Source organism: Cnephaeus nilssonii (genome assembly GCF_951640355.1).
Source record: "Cnephaeus nilssonii genome assembly, chromosome: 4".
In the NCBI taxonomy this organism is placed as follows: domain Eukaryota; kingdom Metazoa; phylum Chordata; class Mammalia; order Chiroptera; family Vespertilionidae; genus Cnephaeus; species Cnephaeus nilssonii.
In genome coordinates, this window is record NC_137075.1 from 88,619,133 (window position 1) to 88,634,968 (window position 15,836).

The window sequence follows — 15,836 nt, forward strand, 5'->3', positions numbered from 1 at the left end:
TTATGTTAGCATTCCTTCCTTAGGCTCAATACAGCATCTGGGATTTTTCAAGTGGTTCCTAAACCTAGTTCCTTTACCTCTCTAAAAACGATTCTAACAGGCACTGAATTTTTAAATTAAATAGTGTTCCTTAAAATCAATTTGTGTTTTTAATTTAAAGTCACTAGGACTAGATGCTAAAGTCTTTCTAGATCCATGCCTCCCTTTCTTTCCCTGACACAAACATGCACAGGAACACCTTTTATTTACACTTATCCACAGCAGGAATGGGGTGGGATGGGGGCGGGGAACTGGTCCAGGGATTAGCAGTCCTATCTTTTGTCTCTGTGCTTTGTTAAGCTTTGTTCTCTTTGTGAGATATTGAGTAAGACTTTTGAAAAAGAAGTCAGTCTTGTATTGAAGAAATGGTATTGATAATGAATGTTTAAGTATTTACCAGGAGCCGGCACTGCGATGCTTTACCTGCAGTCCTTCCGTTAATTCTCCCAGTTCTGTGAGGAGCACTGATTATCACCCTTTCACAGAGGAAGAAACTGAAGCTCGTGAAGTTAAGTAACTCCCAGAAGTCACGTGGCTAATAAGTAGTGATGTGCTGGTAAATACAGACCTCCCTGCTTATTTATGGTTTTGCTGTCTGCGGTCTCAGTTACCCATAGTCAGCGTGGTCTCAAAATAGTAAATGGAGATTTTCAGGAATAAGCGATTCATAAGTTTTAACCCATTGTACGCCATAAGCGTCTGTAGACACAAGTGGCGGACCTTCCCCACACGCCACGCGCGTCTATAAAAAGAAATGTTTTCCCTAAATGGCAGCCCTGACCAACTTTAAAATCGTTTTTCGTGAGAATTTGCAGCTGAAAATATTCAAGAACGCCTGAATTGTGAGTAATATATTTATTTTTATATATTCATTGCAAATTTATTTTTTAATTAAATTCAAAATATCTTGGCGTGTGGGGAGGGTTTCCGTTTTGCATGCAAGGCGGTTAACTTTAAATGGCACGATGTTCTGAGTAACGTGGCGAAAGCTCCCTTTGTTCCACTCTGTCCCTCCTAGGACGTGAATCATCCCTTTGTCCAGCATATTTATGCTGTGTGCACTACCTGTGTGTTAGTCACTTAGTAGCTGCCTCTGTTATCAGATCAGTTGTCAAAGTGAGAGAGACCACACTCCCATAGCTTTTATTACAGTATTTGTTATAATTGTTCTGTTCTATTATTAGTTGTTAATCTCTTACTGTGCCTAATTTATACATCAAACTTTTTCATAGGTATGTATGTATAGGAAAAAACATAGTATGTATGGGGTTTGGTACTACCCTCAGTTTCAGGCATCCGCTGAGGGTCTTGGCACCTGTGCAGATAAGGGGCGGAGGACTACTGTATTTAGCAACCAGCTCTTGGTGGGGGGACATATCTTCATTGGTAGTGTTCGCCAGTTTCTGTGGTGTAAATACTCCCACGGAGCTGGGAAGAGATGGACAGTAGCACACTAGTGAGTGTATCATATTTTCACCGTACTGCTACAGTAGATGTCAGTAATTTCGAGAGCATAGTTAAAGTAAGATGTAGTAAAATTTAGGAAACGGTGAGTTTTGAGCATTACCTTCCTTTTTAATGTAGTTTATTTCATTGTAAAGGTCTAAATCTAATCTTTAATAATGTGTAGGTTTAACAACCTGCATGCAGAATTCCTAAAAACTTAGCCTTTGGTTCTTACAAGCCAGCACGAACCAGCTGCTCTAGTCCGCCACCACTAGCAGTGGCCAAGCTGGAATTCAGACATGGGCTCTGGGCTTCACTCCGCTCTCACGGCCTCCCTCTTTGCTGTGGAAAGTGGTAGGCTCATTTCTCAGGCTTGCTGGCTGAGGAGGCTTGTCTCCACTCAGATTGGATATTGGCTCTCGCCAATATCCTGATTCGCAGACTTACTGCTGGCCCACGTCCTCAGCTCTGCTGAGCCTCCCACTGTGAAGTCATGTCTACAACAAACCCGGGCTGAGTAGAGAAGAGCCAGAGGCCGGGTGTTTAAAGCTCTGTGACATGAAGCAGAATCTTCAGGCTTGACCAGTCCTCTCTTTCTTGTCATGCTTTCTCTTCTATCAAATCCATTGCGATTGCTTTTAGATAATGAATTCTTATGTCTATGCTGGGTCCTCTGGAGGGGAGAACTCATCGTCTTCTACCTTACCCTGGTCCAAGCATAGCCCGGAGTCTGGCCCAGACTGCCTGCTTCGTTGGCAGAACTGGGACAGAGCTCGTTATGCCCCTGGTGGTGCCCTGAAATCTCTAGGTCACACCAGACTTTCCAAACTTACCATCACGAGCATCTCTGCCTGAAACACAGTTGGCAGTGACCTCTCGGGGTTCCATTTACTTTGTTCTTGTGAGCAGCTTACCTGCATGTCCCCATCTGAAGAGTTAGAAGGGGGAGAATGCAGGTCTTGTGCCATGCACGCACGCTAGAAATGAAGTAGGTTGCAGTACCTTCCTCCAGGAACACAGAGAGAAAGCTCCGACAGCATTCTATCGTGCTACAGTCTGGAGGAGTGTGATTAATAATAAATCATCCAACATTAAGCGCTGACAAGTCAAAGACAGCTGACTCTCCCTGAAATCATGATAGAGATCAGGGTATTTGTTCTGTGACTCCTTGGATTCTGTCTTGGTTGAATACAGAAGACAGGATCAGGATAGGACAAAACCAATCCCATTTACTTTTGTGACTGTCCCAGATGTGACAGCTTTAAGCTGGGAGAGGCACGGGACTTCTTCACACAGTTGTGAAGGGAATGCATGAATGAGGGATGAGAGGAGGTGAGAGGCCCTGAATGCAGACAGGCCCATATTGGTGAGGACCACTGCCCAGGGAGATCTTAGACCACTTAGATTTGTATTGACTGGAAAGAAATGAGGCTTGGTGTTCTAGGATGTCTGTTCAAAAGATGGAGTCTGTATAAAGAGCCATAATGTTTTCTGCAATGAGAAGAGACAGGTAGAGTTGTAGAGCTGCTCCAAATAGTCTTTGCAACCAAAATCACAGCAAGTTGTGGCCTCGGATGACTGGTGGCATTGTGGCTTTGTGTTCTCCCAAATACATGGCCATGGTGCATTACTTAGTTTGAAGACTGACGGCCAGATATTGCTTAGGTGAGGTGGGAAGGGACAGGCATGTTTATGCATCTGGGTTGGACATAGCACATCACTTAGCCCTCAGGTGGAGAAGTCTTTTCTTTCTGACTTATCACACATGGAAATTAGTTCCCAAAGAAGGATCTACTCTAGCTAGAGCAGAAATCTCAAGAAGAGGTACAGGGGACCTCTTACCCTAGCAAGAAATGAACTTAATCTAGCTTTAGGTTCTACCAACTTTCTAAAAATTCACAGATGTTCGGGGTGTGTGTGTGTGTTCGTCTGTATATACACACACAGGACACATATTGGGAATGTGATTCCTGAGTCCATAAGTGTGGTTGACAGACTAGGTTTACCTAAAAGGCCCTTTAAGAGAAAGTTCCTGAAAGATGATTACAGAATTGAGACACCATCATTTAAAAGTGCCCGAGGCGAACGCCTTTGAAAATTGCAGCAGTGGAGGGACAGAGAAAGAACCACGCAGCCCTTGATTGTTGCGCGGCTCCCTCAGGACCCTTCCCCCCCTCCCCCTCTGTTTCTCATCTGATAAGAGAGAGAGCAGCAGTAAGACTCCTCATCTATCTTATGAAAATCCGATTCGGAATGGCTGTGATCAAAACCAGCTGGCTGTCACCAGCAGTGGCCTTGCACGGAGGGGACCGCTCAGAAGAGTTCCGTGTGTGAGGGTGGCACGGGTGGCACTGATCAAAGTAGCATTTTTTTAATAAATATATATAAGGAAAATACAAAACTAAGGATTTAGAATGAAAGCAGTGTAGTTTGTCTTGTTTTTTTGAGTGTAACACAAAGAGGATGAAATAGAATCAGATATGCCTGGTTTCTAACACACTTCTACTGGCGGCTCTGAGAAGGTGTTTTCTGTCACTTTAATACCATGTCACTCATCTTGGGTCCTATTGAAGAGAGTGGAGAGTTCCTCAGTTTCCATTCCTTCCAGCCACTTTATTCCTCTAAATTTTTAAAGACCTTTACCCCTCCTTGTTCTTCACATAACTCAACAGATCAAAGCTGGAACCACCACGAAGCTCTGAGAGCTGTTGGAGTGGTGAAGAGCATTGCTATTCATTGTTTTTTGTTTTCTCCAACTGTCCGTAGCCAGTGATACAATGTTCCCTAGAGGTCACCGCAGCAGGTCCTCCCAATGCCAGGCTCCTGGGCCGAACGGGATCTTTTCCCATAGAGAACCTTGTTGAGCTATGCTCGTCTCTTGCGAGCAGTACCTTTGAATTGTTCGAAAGGCTCAATCCTAGTTGATGACCCTCTGCATGGCTGATACAGATTCTTTTTTTTTTTTTAATTGATTTTTTTAGAGCGAGGGGAAGGGAGAGGGAAAGAGAGAGAGAAGCATTGATGTGAGAGTGAAACATGGATTGGCTGCATCGTGTATACCCCCTACCAGGGATCAAGCCAGAACCCTGGGTATGTGCCCTGATGGGGATTGAACTGGCAACCTTTGGTGCATGGGATGATGTTCAACCAACTGACCCACACTGGCCAGGGCAATACAGAATCTTATTCAGCACTCACTGGACTTTGGGTGATGGGAAAAACCTCATTCTGGGGTGTTGCATTCGTGGCTCCTTCAGATATGTTACAGCATCCCTCTGTGGAAGATATTATGAGATCTGGCTTTCACAGGCCATGATAGACCACGAGCTGAGTCGCCACTCTTAGCAAAACCCCTTTTCTGCTTATGAACCAGCAACACCACATTGTGCTGAGGCCGGGCTTATCTCAGAAACTGAAATCAGTCTGAACCTTCCTCTCCAACCCGTCGTCCACCAGGAGAGTCCCCACAACTTGGGGGGCTGTGAGGAACAATCAGCTATTTTGATCTTAAGGTCTATGATCTTCCCCCAGGAGCATTCGGAGAGATTCGGCTTGGCAGGAGCATAGCGGTATTGCAACATATAGGACACAGGTGAAAATCAAATGAACAAACCCAACCTGGCACCTCAGGATGGCGCATCTTTTTCTCTCTGTTGCTCTATCACATACTTCTTCCGGAACCTGCTCCCAGACACTCTGCCGCACCTCGGGCCACACATTTTGCTCACAGTCAGTACTGTCTCTCGCTTGGCAGCGTGGCTCTCTAGCCAACATCACAGTTTCCAGACTCTTTTCTCTTTGCCTTTCTCCCACTCTGCCTGTAATGAGTGCAGGCTGGGCCGGCTTGAGTCAGGGGAAATCACAAGGGATAAGTCTTCATAAAGCGGACCTGCCAGGAACCTGCCGACGGGTTTTTGCCCTTCGAACCATGACTCCGGGAGAGCAGGGGACCGATGATGCTGGGCCCAGCCTCACTCAAGAACCCCTCAGAGACCGTCTCTTTCCCTTGTTCCTTCGGGTGTTTGAAGCCTGTTGCCTACTGCTTTCCCCTTTTCTTCTCCCTTTTAAAAAAATTCTCCATTTTTTCACTTAGAAAAAAAATTATTTATACGATTGAGATCCACTAATTAAAGCCATTTTCTGGTATTTGGTTACTGGAGTGTTTGATGTCTCTCTGACAAGACCATGAAATGCACGGAGTATCCACAGGGACAGAATTTGCTGAACACGGCTCTTTGTAAATGAGGGGACACAGTGTCGCCGCAGCTCATGAATATGAAACGCCCATGATGCCACCTCAGTGGACTTGGGAACACAGATGAATCCTGTCATGGGCTAAATGAGACCAATTTCTTTCACTTAACTTCATCTTCAATCAGACCTTCTTCCATTTGCCTGTTTAAAATTCCCTATACGTGATGCAGAAGGTAACAGCGTTCAGTAAAACAAAAGTTTTGCAGCTGCAGAGAAAAATTATAATGATTTCTGGTTTAAGTTGCCATCTCCTAAAACTGTGGATGTTGTTTCCTTTTGCTTATGAGCTCTGCTGAGGTCTGTTGACTGGTCACAAAATTAGGGGTTGCTTGTATTGGGGTGTCCTTACGCAGCATGTCCAGATCCCTTTCATGTCGATTGGTTGTTGAACTTGGCTGTGGATGGTGGCCGTGGGCCCGTCCTGGCCTGTGGGTGCTCTGCAGTGGCCAGGGCACTGAGTGGGAAGAGATTGTGTGTAACCAGGCAGGGCCTTTGGCGTTGGGAGCTCAGTTAGTGGATGAAGCGAGGGACAGATGTCATCAGTATAAGTACCTCAAGGAACCTGATAAGTTAGACCAACCTTGTATTATTTACTAAGGTGTCAGGGTAGGAAAGTGCTGGAGGATAGCACAGTCTTTATGTAGCTCTCTAGAAACTCTTCTGCAAGTGACCGGGAAATTCCATTCAGAATGCCCCAACCAGCCTCGTTGAGTATCACCCCATGCACCAAGAGGTCACTGGTTCGATTCCCAGTCAGGGCACATGCCCTGTTGCAGATTCACTCAATCCTCAGTAAGGACGTGCAGGAGGCAGCCCATCAATGTTTCTCCCTCTCCCTCTTAAAAAAATAAAAAAAGGGAATAAAAACATGAAAAAAAGAAAGAAAGCTCCAACCAAGAAAATCAGCAAAGAGTAGACCCTAAAGGGACACAGAGAGGAAGGCTTCCTGTGGGACCCGGGGCCATATTGGGGTGCCTCCTGTGTTCTCTCCGTCCTGTGGGACTTAGATTCATGTTCCAGGTGAAGAGCCTGAGCAATGCTCAGGGCACTCATTTCAGGCTGAGTCCAGTCTCAGAAATCACTTTCTGTTCTAATTATACCCAGACTGGCAAACAGCAGCTGGATTGAATGCAGGCGGTCACGAAATGCATGCCGAGAGCTGGGGTCAGCTTCACAGGAAGAGGCACGGGCTTCTGCTGTCCGGCCACAGGGGCTGACACTGGGACTCGACTGGGTAGTTAGCGTTTTAGTGCGCGGGTATATGATCCTGTTCGTAATGAATGTATTCCAGGGCTAGGGCAGCTTTTCATATTCTTTTAAACCAGTTGGAATTGATCCTACTGCCATTCCCATATGTTTCCATTATGTATTTCTGTTATTTATTTAAGCACCCCTCACTTATTTCTGTGCTTTCAGCTGGTAGTTGGTGTGTTGGGTGGATCTGTTGGCAAACCAGTGTTCTGGTATCGTCAGGAGTTTCCCATTTGGCAACAATCTTTCTCTTTGAAATAAGTTCTTACTGCTTTTGCTGTGCATTACCCAGAAAGTGGATTATACAGTGGGACACGCTAGCGATCCAGGAAGAAAAACACAGGGAGCAGTGGGAAGAGCGTGTGACCCAGCCTCAGGATAGAGTCCCTGTGGACCAAGTTTGAATGACTTCCTCTGCAGCTTTGTCCCCACTCATCCATTGCTTCCTGCGTATGCACAGACCCTTCCCAGCAGGAGCAGCTCTGAGGTGAGGCAAAGCCTTTGCTAGGATGTTGTCAAATCTAGGAAGTATACAAGGAACCCTCTTGGTTATTCTTGTGAAGCAAACCCATTTAGGCAACTTTAGGATTCAGGAGCACTTACACTATAATGGGATAATAGAGGAGATTGACCCGGCTCTTCCGTGTGTGTGACTTTCAGATGTGAGAGGCATCTGTGGACTCAGTTTTATTCAGTTGTCCTTTAGTTTGCCAGTCCTTGGGAATGCAGAAGTGACCAGAATGTGGTCCTTGCCCTCAGCTAGTTCACTCTCTAGGGGACAGGCTGAGGGCCAATATCACTTTACCTACTGCAGGGTAGTGAGGAGTACCCTGTGGCCTTGAATGAAGAATGATGGAAAGACAAAGTAGCAAGCTCTGAATTCTGCCTGTTGGATTCCGAGATGATTCATAAAAGAAGGGATGTGTGTTTTCCTTACTCTGTTCATTTGTTATTTTTTTACATATAGACACTCTTTGCAACTTTGCTCAGTCCATTGTGGTTTCCCCTAATGTGCCTCAGAGGGGTCTTGTGTGTAATAGGCACTGGTCCATGTTTCCTGGCTGGTTGATACAGATCTTCCTCACTTGGCACCAGGCACCGCTCTCCTGCCTCACCCCGTGCCACTCTGCCCCGGGCCCTACATGCCACCCACACCGGCCTGCCTTCAGTTTCTTCAGTGTTGCAGGGTGCTTCTCACCTCACAGTGCCTTTGCACGTGCCATCCCCTGCCTGGTTGAATCCTGCTTATCCTTCAGCTTTCAGCTGCATTGTCCCTAATTCAGGGAGCTTCCCTAACTCCTCACCCCACCCCACCCGACCCCCAAAATTCTAAATTAGATCCTCCCTGAGCGGGAGTAAATACATTATGGAGCATCTGTTCAATAATATTAGGTGGCCACTTAAAAGAATAAGATGTATCGGTACATTATCAGGAAGGATAAAAGCAAGTTGCAGATAACACGAATGGAAAGTGATCCCAGTTGTAAATATTTTTTTAAAAGGATTTGTGAGCTGTGGTAGGCATAAATCCTTTTCAATAAGTATATACAAGAATTTGTTAATAGCAACTACCTCTAGGGAGACAACTGGGACTCATATAAGGAAAGGGAATTTTCATTTTAAGCTTTTCTGCAGTATTTGTATGTGTTACCACATAGGATGTTATTTTTACCTGTTAGGTCTCCCTGTTATTTTCAGCCATAGAATCCATTTAGTTTCTCTCACAGTATATATTTGAATTTATTTGTTTACTGTCCCCCCCACTGCACCATGAAGACAAGGACCATGTCTTTCTTGTTGTTCTTTTAAAATATATTTTTATTTATTTTGAGAGAGAGAGAGAAACATTGATGTGAAAGCAAAACATTGATCGGCTGCCTCCTGCACACCCCCCATTGGGGATTGAGCCCACAACCCATGTGCCCTGACCAGAAATTGAACTGGCAACCTTTTGGTGCATAGGACGATGCTCCAACCAGCTGAGCCACCCCGGCCAGGGCAGGGCCATATCTGTTTTATTTGCTCTTGTTACTGACACCACTTAGCATGGTACCGTTCACATAGTAGGTGCCCAAAGAGTATTCCGTGAATGAATGAATGAACGAACGAACAAGGAAACAAATGCAGTTTCCCCTCTGGGGCTAACTGGGCAACATGGTGGGGCAGACAGGCAGGTTGAACAACATTTAGATGGCTGACATAAGAGGCGGGGAGCAATGACCAAAGGAAACCTGTGTAGTGTAAGGTGTCAGAGCTGGGAAAGAGCAGCAGATGATCTGTGTGAGGATGGCGACCTGTGTGGGCATGGCAACCTGCATGAGGTGGCGCTGTCTGCTGGCAGAACTGAGATGAGGGATGAGGGCATCCGCTTCCGTGCACTGGAGGTATAGCCCCCTGTCATCGTCTTGCCCTTTCCTGGGGTTGTTCCAGGTGCCCAGCCGTCTCCTTCTCCATGGGGCTAGCTTACTAAGGGTGGCAGAGAATGAGTGGCCAGGGCGCTCTGGCGACAATGCACTGTTTTCATGCTGCTCTGTTTAGCCTTGTTGTAGGAAAGTAGCGAGTCAGGGCACATAATGAGGGAGAGCATTAGCTTTTTTTATTTTTAAGTTTTTTTTATTTTTATTGTTTTTTTTTTAATCAGAGAGGAAGGGAGATGGAGAGATAGAAACATCAATGATGAGAGAATCATTGATCAGCTGCCTGCTGCACGCCCCCCACTGGGAATAGAGCCTGCAACCTTGGCATGTGCCCTTGACCGGAATCGAACCTGGGACCTTTCAGTCTGCAGTCCGATGCTTTGTCTACTGAGCCAAACGGGCTAGGGCAAGAGAATTAGCTTCTTTATGGCTATTGGTATCAAAAGAAATACCCAAGAACAGAGGACATTGAGTGAAAAGTGAAAGCTGTTTGTCAGCAGGCAGTGTCTCACCTATAGGAGGCGTCTCTGTGCCTTTGCAAAGAAAGCACAGGTGAGGTGTGGACAAGCTCCGGGTGCAGTCAGACAGGAGTGGGAAGCCTGGTTCTGTTATTAATGGTTTTACCTAGTGCAAACTGCTTAATGTTCTTCAGCCTCAGTGTTCTCATCTGAAAAATGGGCAGGAGTAAATGAGAAGATGATGGTAGAGACCTATATAGTTTTTCTCTCCATGTTCAATATTATATCTGTTAAATGAATCCAAATAGCATAGCACTTAGCATTTTATAAAGATTGTTGCATTTAATACTCAACAACAACTGAATGCAGTGGGCACAATTATACCAGTTTCATAGATGAGGAAACTGAGGCACAGAGAGGATAAAGTCACACAGCTAGGACATGGGAGAGTCGAAGCCAGCCATCCTGCCTCCAGAGCCTGCACTCTTAACAGCTGGACAGGAGTCCTACCCATATGCTTAACTCATTGTTCCTGTTCATGTTCTTCAGCATCGTGGAAGAAAATGAGAATAAAGTCAACATAATTATTAGGTTTTTAAAAATAGCGGTAGCTTTCAACAGTACTAGAGCAGAGAGCTGACTCTTGTATTTCTCTTGTTGTCTCTATTAAAATCCTGAGCGTTTGAAAGTTAAACTTGACAGCCTGAATCAGACTGGGTCACCAGTCCAGGTTTGCAGACAAGTAGCTGTGCTGAGTGTAGGCTGGGCCATTTCGTGTAGGTAATTTTGTGAAGAGGTGGATTTCTCAAGTCCATTTTCTTTTTCTAGATTTGTTCATGGTATGTGTGTGGGATTAGGGCGGGGGGGGGGGGGGCGCGCGGAAGGAGAGAAAGAACAGAAATTCCCAAGAATATACTATGTATACGTGAGCAAGTACTTGTCCATGATTATAAATCAGAAACTGTAAAATTGTGAAGTTCTTTGAAGTTTGCCCAAAACCTGCTCCATGGCCACCTGTTCCACTGGGGCCGGGAGTTGGATGGCCTGACTCTGCTGCGATGGCTCAAGCTGTCACTGCACCGGAATGTTCCAGCTTGCCTTGGCCTGGCTGTCATCGCTGGCTCTGTCCCACTCAGGCGGTGCACCGGGTTCTGTTGGGCACCAGGCTTCCAATTAGAGAGAAATCCCACTGTGTGGCCAGCCCCACCAGTGCCACTCTGAGAGGCACCTTTGCCAAGGCCCGGACTGACCTCTGATCTGTCACAGATGGGCCAGCCCCACACTCCCTGGTGCACATTTGGAGGAGGGGGTGGGGATGAAGCGAAAGGCCTGTGGGGAGTCAGAGTGGACACTGGGCCGCAGTGCAGTTCTCAGAGCTGGGAGAAGCTGGGCAGAGTTGACAGGGCCCAAATGCTAGTGTTGTGGAGGGAAAGGGGACTTTGGGAAGACCCGTCCTGAGCCCTACACTCAGCATGGGGCACTTTCTTACCAACTTCTGAATATTCATCTCAGGCTGGACTCCACGTCCGAGGAGAGCCAGGAGCAGCTAACTGGATCACTCCAAAACTGTCACACTGCTGATGGCGCATGGCACAGCCAGCCTCCCCCCACCCTGCTGCTGGGTCTGCGCGTCGCACCAGCCTGGGGGCCCCACCGCCCTGGCTCCGGCACTGTCCGCGGCAGCCCTCACCGTGGAGTGTTAGTCACACAGAGCGAGAATGAGGAAGAAAGCTAAATTTCCATTAGCATAAGACAGAATCTTAGAGAATTCCATCCCTAATTCTTTAGCAGGATAGGGAGGTGCAGTCTAAGCCCTGAGCAGCCTCTTTCTAAGAGGACTTGCTGAATGTGGTTCATCATTTGGCGGGGGGAGTATATGTCTTTATTTTCCCTATCAGCCATTTCTTTTTATTTTACCTCTTTCATTCTTTTAATCACTCTCTTTCTTCGCCTGTCTCTTTCTCTGTGTGTCTTATTTTCTGTGTCTCCCTTTCATACTTTCTCTTTTTCCAGGTACAGCATCCGGAATGTCACAGTCTGAAGCAGTAGTAAAGACTCCAGGCTTGGAACTGCTACACAAATACTTGGGCTTCACTTGACTACAGCAGCCCCAGTTTAAGTACTAAATAGCCTGAAAGAGGCGAGGGTCTTCATTTTCTTGAAATGATTCTGCATCTCTTTTAAAAAGAATATTGCATTCAATCCATGGAAGCAGAAATGAAGGGTTTTTCTCTTTCCTCTCTGGGATTTTTTCCTCCTTTTGATATTTGTGTTAGTTTGGGAATTCTGGGACTGTCTCAGCCCACTTGGCCTTTTTTCCTGCCGTACCTCTTTTTTCACTCTGCCCCTCTCTGCAGTCTGGTTAAAACAAAGAAAACCCCGCTACCAGTCAGTAATACTCACTGGAGAAGGAAATTCTTCTGTCGGGTGTTAGGTTGTCCCCAGGAGAGCGTGGGCTGTTTTTTGTACCTTACGCCAGTTGCCACAATTAAGTGATGTCTGCCTGTTTCTCCATTTGCATGACTTTGTTAAATTGGTGAAAGAAGTGGCCTTGGGGCTCCTTCTCTGTCTGTATGTCTGTCTCGTATGGAGAGTCCGGGCAAGGAAAGTCTCTGTACGACAGCAAGAGAAGCGTCATCTTTAGGAGCAGCACTGTTTGGCAGTAGACCTGGCAAATGCAGGCCTGGCCTCGGATACACGGCTGGGAGCCAGGCTGTATCATTACGTGTAAAGTGACCTTCAGATGCAGGCTCAGGGCCATGGAGACTGTGATGATTACAAGGACTACAATGAGCTGAGGCACATGTACACCTTGGTCACGGGGAGGTCATAGTGACCTTCACCTCATGGCACTGCACCTTCTCAGTTCCTCTGTCTCCAGCTGTTGCCAGGCTTATTCATTGATTCCCCTTCCCTCTTCTCCTCTAATGCTGTCTGGGACACTGTTCTCATTTCTTTACATTTCTCCTTGGAGACCCAAACCAGTGACTCCGAACCTGGAGTGAATATCAGGATTGCCGAAGAAATCTTAGGGAAAATACAGATGCCTGAGCCCTACCCCGGAGGTTCTAACCCAGCTGGTTCTGGGGTAAAGCCCAGGATTTGGGACTTGTTGACATTCTACCTTTGATTCTAATGTGCACCTGTAGTTCAGTCCCATAGTCCTGGACTGGGAGCCCCTGGAGGCCAGAGACTGTGTCTGTCCATTCTACCCCAGCGGATAGCCCCAGGCTGGCCTGTTGAAGGAATAAGTAATACCTGAAGAAGCAGGCACGATCCCTCTTCATGCTGCTGACAGTTTTCTGCTTCCTCTCATTGCAGATATTCCTGTTATTCCGGATCTGGAAGAAGTACAGGAAGAAGACTTTGTCTTGCAGGTGGCAGCCCCTCCCAGGTATGTTAAATTAGGTATGAAGCTGGAGGGAGGCAGGGAACATGTGAACTAATACACTTCAAATGCCACCCACAGTGGTGCTGCCCCCCAGTGCAGACCCAGATGCTGGTGCGGGGCTCCCTCCCAGGGTTCCCATTTTATTAGACATTTTCTTCGAGGTTGGTCTTCCCTAGCTGCCTAGGAGGCTCTGTGGACAGTGGCCCAGCAGCACTCCTGGAACTGGTCCTGCCTGTGGTTCTTCCTCACATTCTCTCTCCTGCAGCGTCCAGGTAAACCGGGTGATGACCTACCGTGACCTGGACAATGACCTCATGAAGTGCGCAGCCTTTCAGACCCTGGTGAGTGGAGCGGCTCCTGCATAGAGGGGCGGGCTCCAGGTAGCATCCCCAGGGATTTCTCATCTCCTCCAGGGGCCTCTGAGGTTGCCTGGCAACAGTCCTTTTGCTGGAGTCATCGTCCTTGGGTATTGCGGGCCACACATTCCAGTGTTTTCCAGCGCAGCTCCCACCTGCTTCCATGGCCGCCCACTTGGGGTCAATAGATAAGCAGGCCTAGAGAAAGGCTGCTGCCATGCCTTGCCCTCCTGATGTTGACCTTCCCCCAAAGAATGCCCAGCCTGTGGGGTATCGAGGCGTTCCCTCAGTGGCTGTGTGGTCCACTCGCATTCTTACTCTTTCAGAAAGCATTCCTGCAGCTCTGGGTTTGGGAAGTCTACCCCACCCAACCTGATCCTCCTCACTTTACAAGAGTTAATTGTCTAAAGGCTCCTCGAAATGCACATCCATTTTTAAAAATTTTTGTTTATTTTTGCATTCACAGGATGGAGCGATCGACTTGAAGCTCCTCACCAAAGTACTTGCGCCAGAGCAGGAAGTTCGGGAAGTACGTAGCAGTAGCAGCTTCCTGCTCGCTCAGCTGCGTCATTCCTCTAACCAGCTGGCTCCCAGGCTGACCCCTGCCTCCCTGGCTGCTGGGCGTGGGCGGTGGGCTCTGGCTGCAGGGAAAGGCCTTCCTTTGTCCCGAGAAAGTTAGCGGTACCTCTCTCGGCAGGAGGACGTCGGCTGGGACTGGGACCATCTGTACACTGAGGTGTCCTCAGAGCTTCTCGCCGAGTGAGACCTGCTGCAGGCAGAGATGGAGGGCCCCGTGGGACAGTCTGCACACACCTGAGCCCTTGGGGGCAACAGATCACGCTCTCTGCACAGAATAACCTCCGCTTTGGACTTTTTAAAGTCCACTTTGGACTTTTTAAAAAAATGCAATAAGCCTAAAACTAAAAAAGCTTGCAAAGAGCTTAGAATTTTCATATGGAATATTTTGTAATAAAAATACTTATTTTCAGGAGACTGCATTGATCTTTCAGTTGTAATAAATGGCTTTTTTCTTTTAAAAAAATTTTTATTTAATTCTCACCAGGGGATATTTTTTCCATTGATTTCTCGAGAGAGTAGAAGGGAGAGAAGTGGGGAGAGAGAGAGAAAGAGAGAAACATCAACATGAGAGAGACATATCAATTGGTTGCCTCCCTTACACGCCCCCACAGGGGCCGAGGAACCTGCAACCGAGGTACGTACCCTTGCCAGGGAATCGAACCCATGACCCTTTGGTCCGCAGGCCAATGCTCTAACCACTGAGCAGCCGGCCAGGGCTAAATTGTTTTTTTCTGTGGCTCTCTCTTCCATTTCTTTGCAGCGCCCTCTTGGAAAGATTCATGGAGAGGAAGGAAGCAGCTTTTAAACAACCTTATGGGAGCTCTGCCCACTGTGGAAGAGCATGAGGGAAAGCTAGATCAGGGCGAGAAGGAATGGCACTCCTCCTGGAAGTTGTTCAGTCACAGAGGCCTCAGCAGTTCCCTGGAGCATCTACCTGTAAGCACCTGGGCCCAGGGATATGGGGGTTGCAAGCGGCTGCCTGCTGGGTGGCCTGGCGGGACACCTTTCTTACTGTGGACTTTCCGTTGAATTAGTGAAGTTACACTGTCTCCTTCGTGCTTGTAGGTGGCTTAGCTGAAGACACAGCAGGAAGTGGGTGTGATAAGGTGACCCCTTCCTCACATTGGGGTTTGGTGGCTTTTCTGATAGCACTCCCCTTTCACCCTCTTCCTGCAAGAGGCTCCCAAAGCATGTTTCCTTCTGCCACAGGTTCCCAGAGCCTCCTTCCTGGTTCTCAGAAGCAGGGGCCAGCGTGGCAGCCCTGAGCCTTCCACAGAAACGCTTTCTTAGGGAGCCCGGCCTCCCTCTGCCCTTTCAGACACGCAGCTGCTTGTCTCCATGGCTCCCCCACGCAGCGTCCCCGCCTGTTTCCAACATGCCCCAGATCTGGCGCAGAGCCCGAGCCTTTTTCTAAACAGAGGCATCTTTAGTTTTTGTTTTTCTCTCTTCCTCCCCAAGACATCTCATCTGAGGGCCCGCCTCTCCTAGATGCCGCTTTGGATCGGGCCGTGTGGCTGGCAGCTAACGAAGCCCACTCCTGGCCAGGGAGTGAGGGCTGCTCTCATCCTGCCTGGCCCCTCATTAAAATTCAGACAGACAAAGAGGCTCAGCACTTCAAAAACCCACTGGGGGGTTGTTTTTGTAT

At 47.5% G+C, this 15,836-nt stretch overlaps 1 protein-coding gene across 1 annotated transcript in view; it reads left to right on the forward strand.

Moving 5' to 3' along the window:
• IFT43 (intraflagellar transport 43) overlaps positions 1-14,603 on the forward strand; it is an 81,002-nt gene extending 66,399 nt beyond the window's left edge. Inside the window, exons 6-9 of the mRNA XM_079767943.1 lie at positions 13,187-13,259; positions 13,522-13,597; positions 14,079-14,141; positions 14,310-14,603. Of these exons, the coding sequence (XP_079624069.1) occupies positions 13,187-13,259; positions 13,522-13,597; positions 14,079-14,141; positions 14,310-14,375 (278 nt within the window). The 3' untranslated portion in view covers positions 14,376-14,603. The remainder of the gene's footprint in view (positions 1-13,186; positions 13,260-13,521; positions 13,598-14,078; positions 14,142-14,309) is intronic.
• The last annotated feature ends 1,233 nt before the right edge of the window (positions 14,604-15,836 follow it).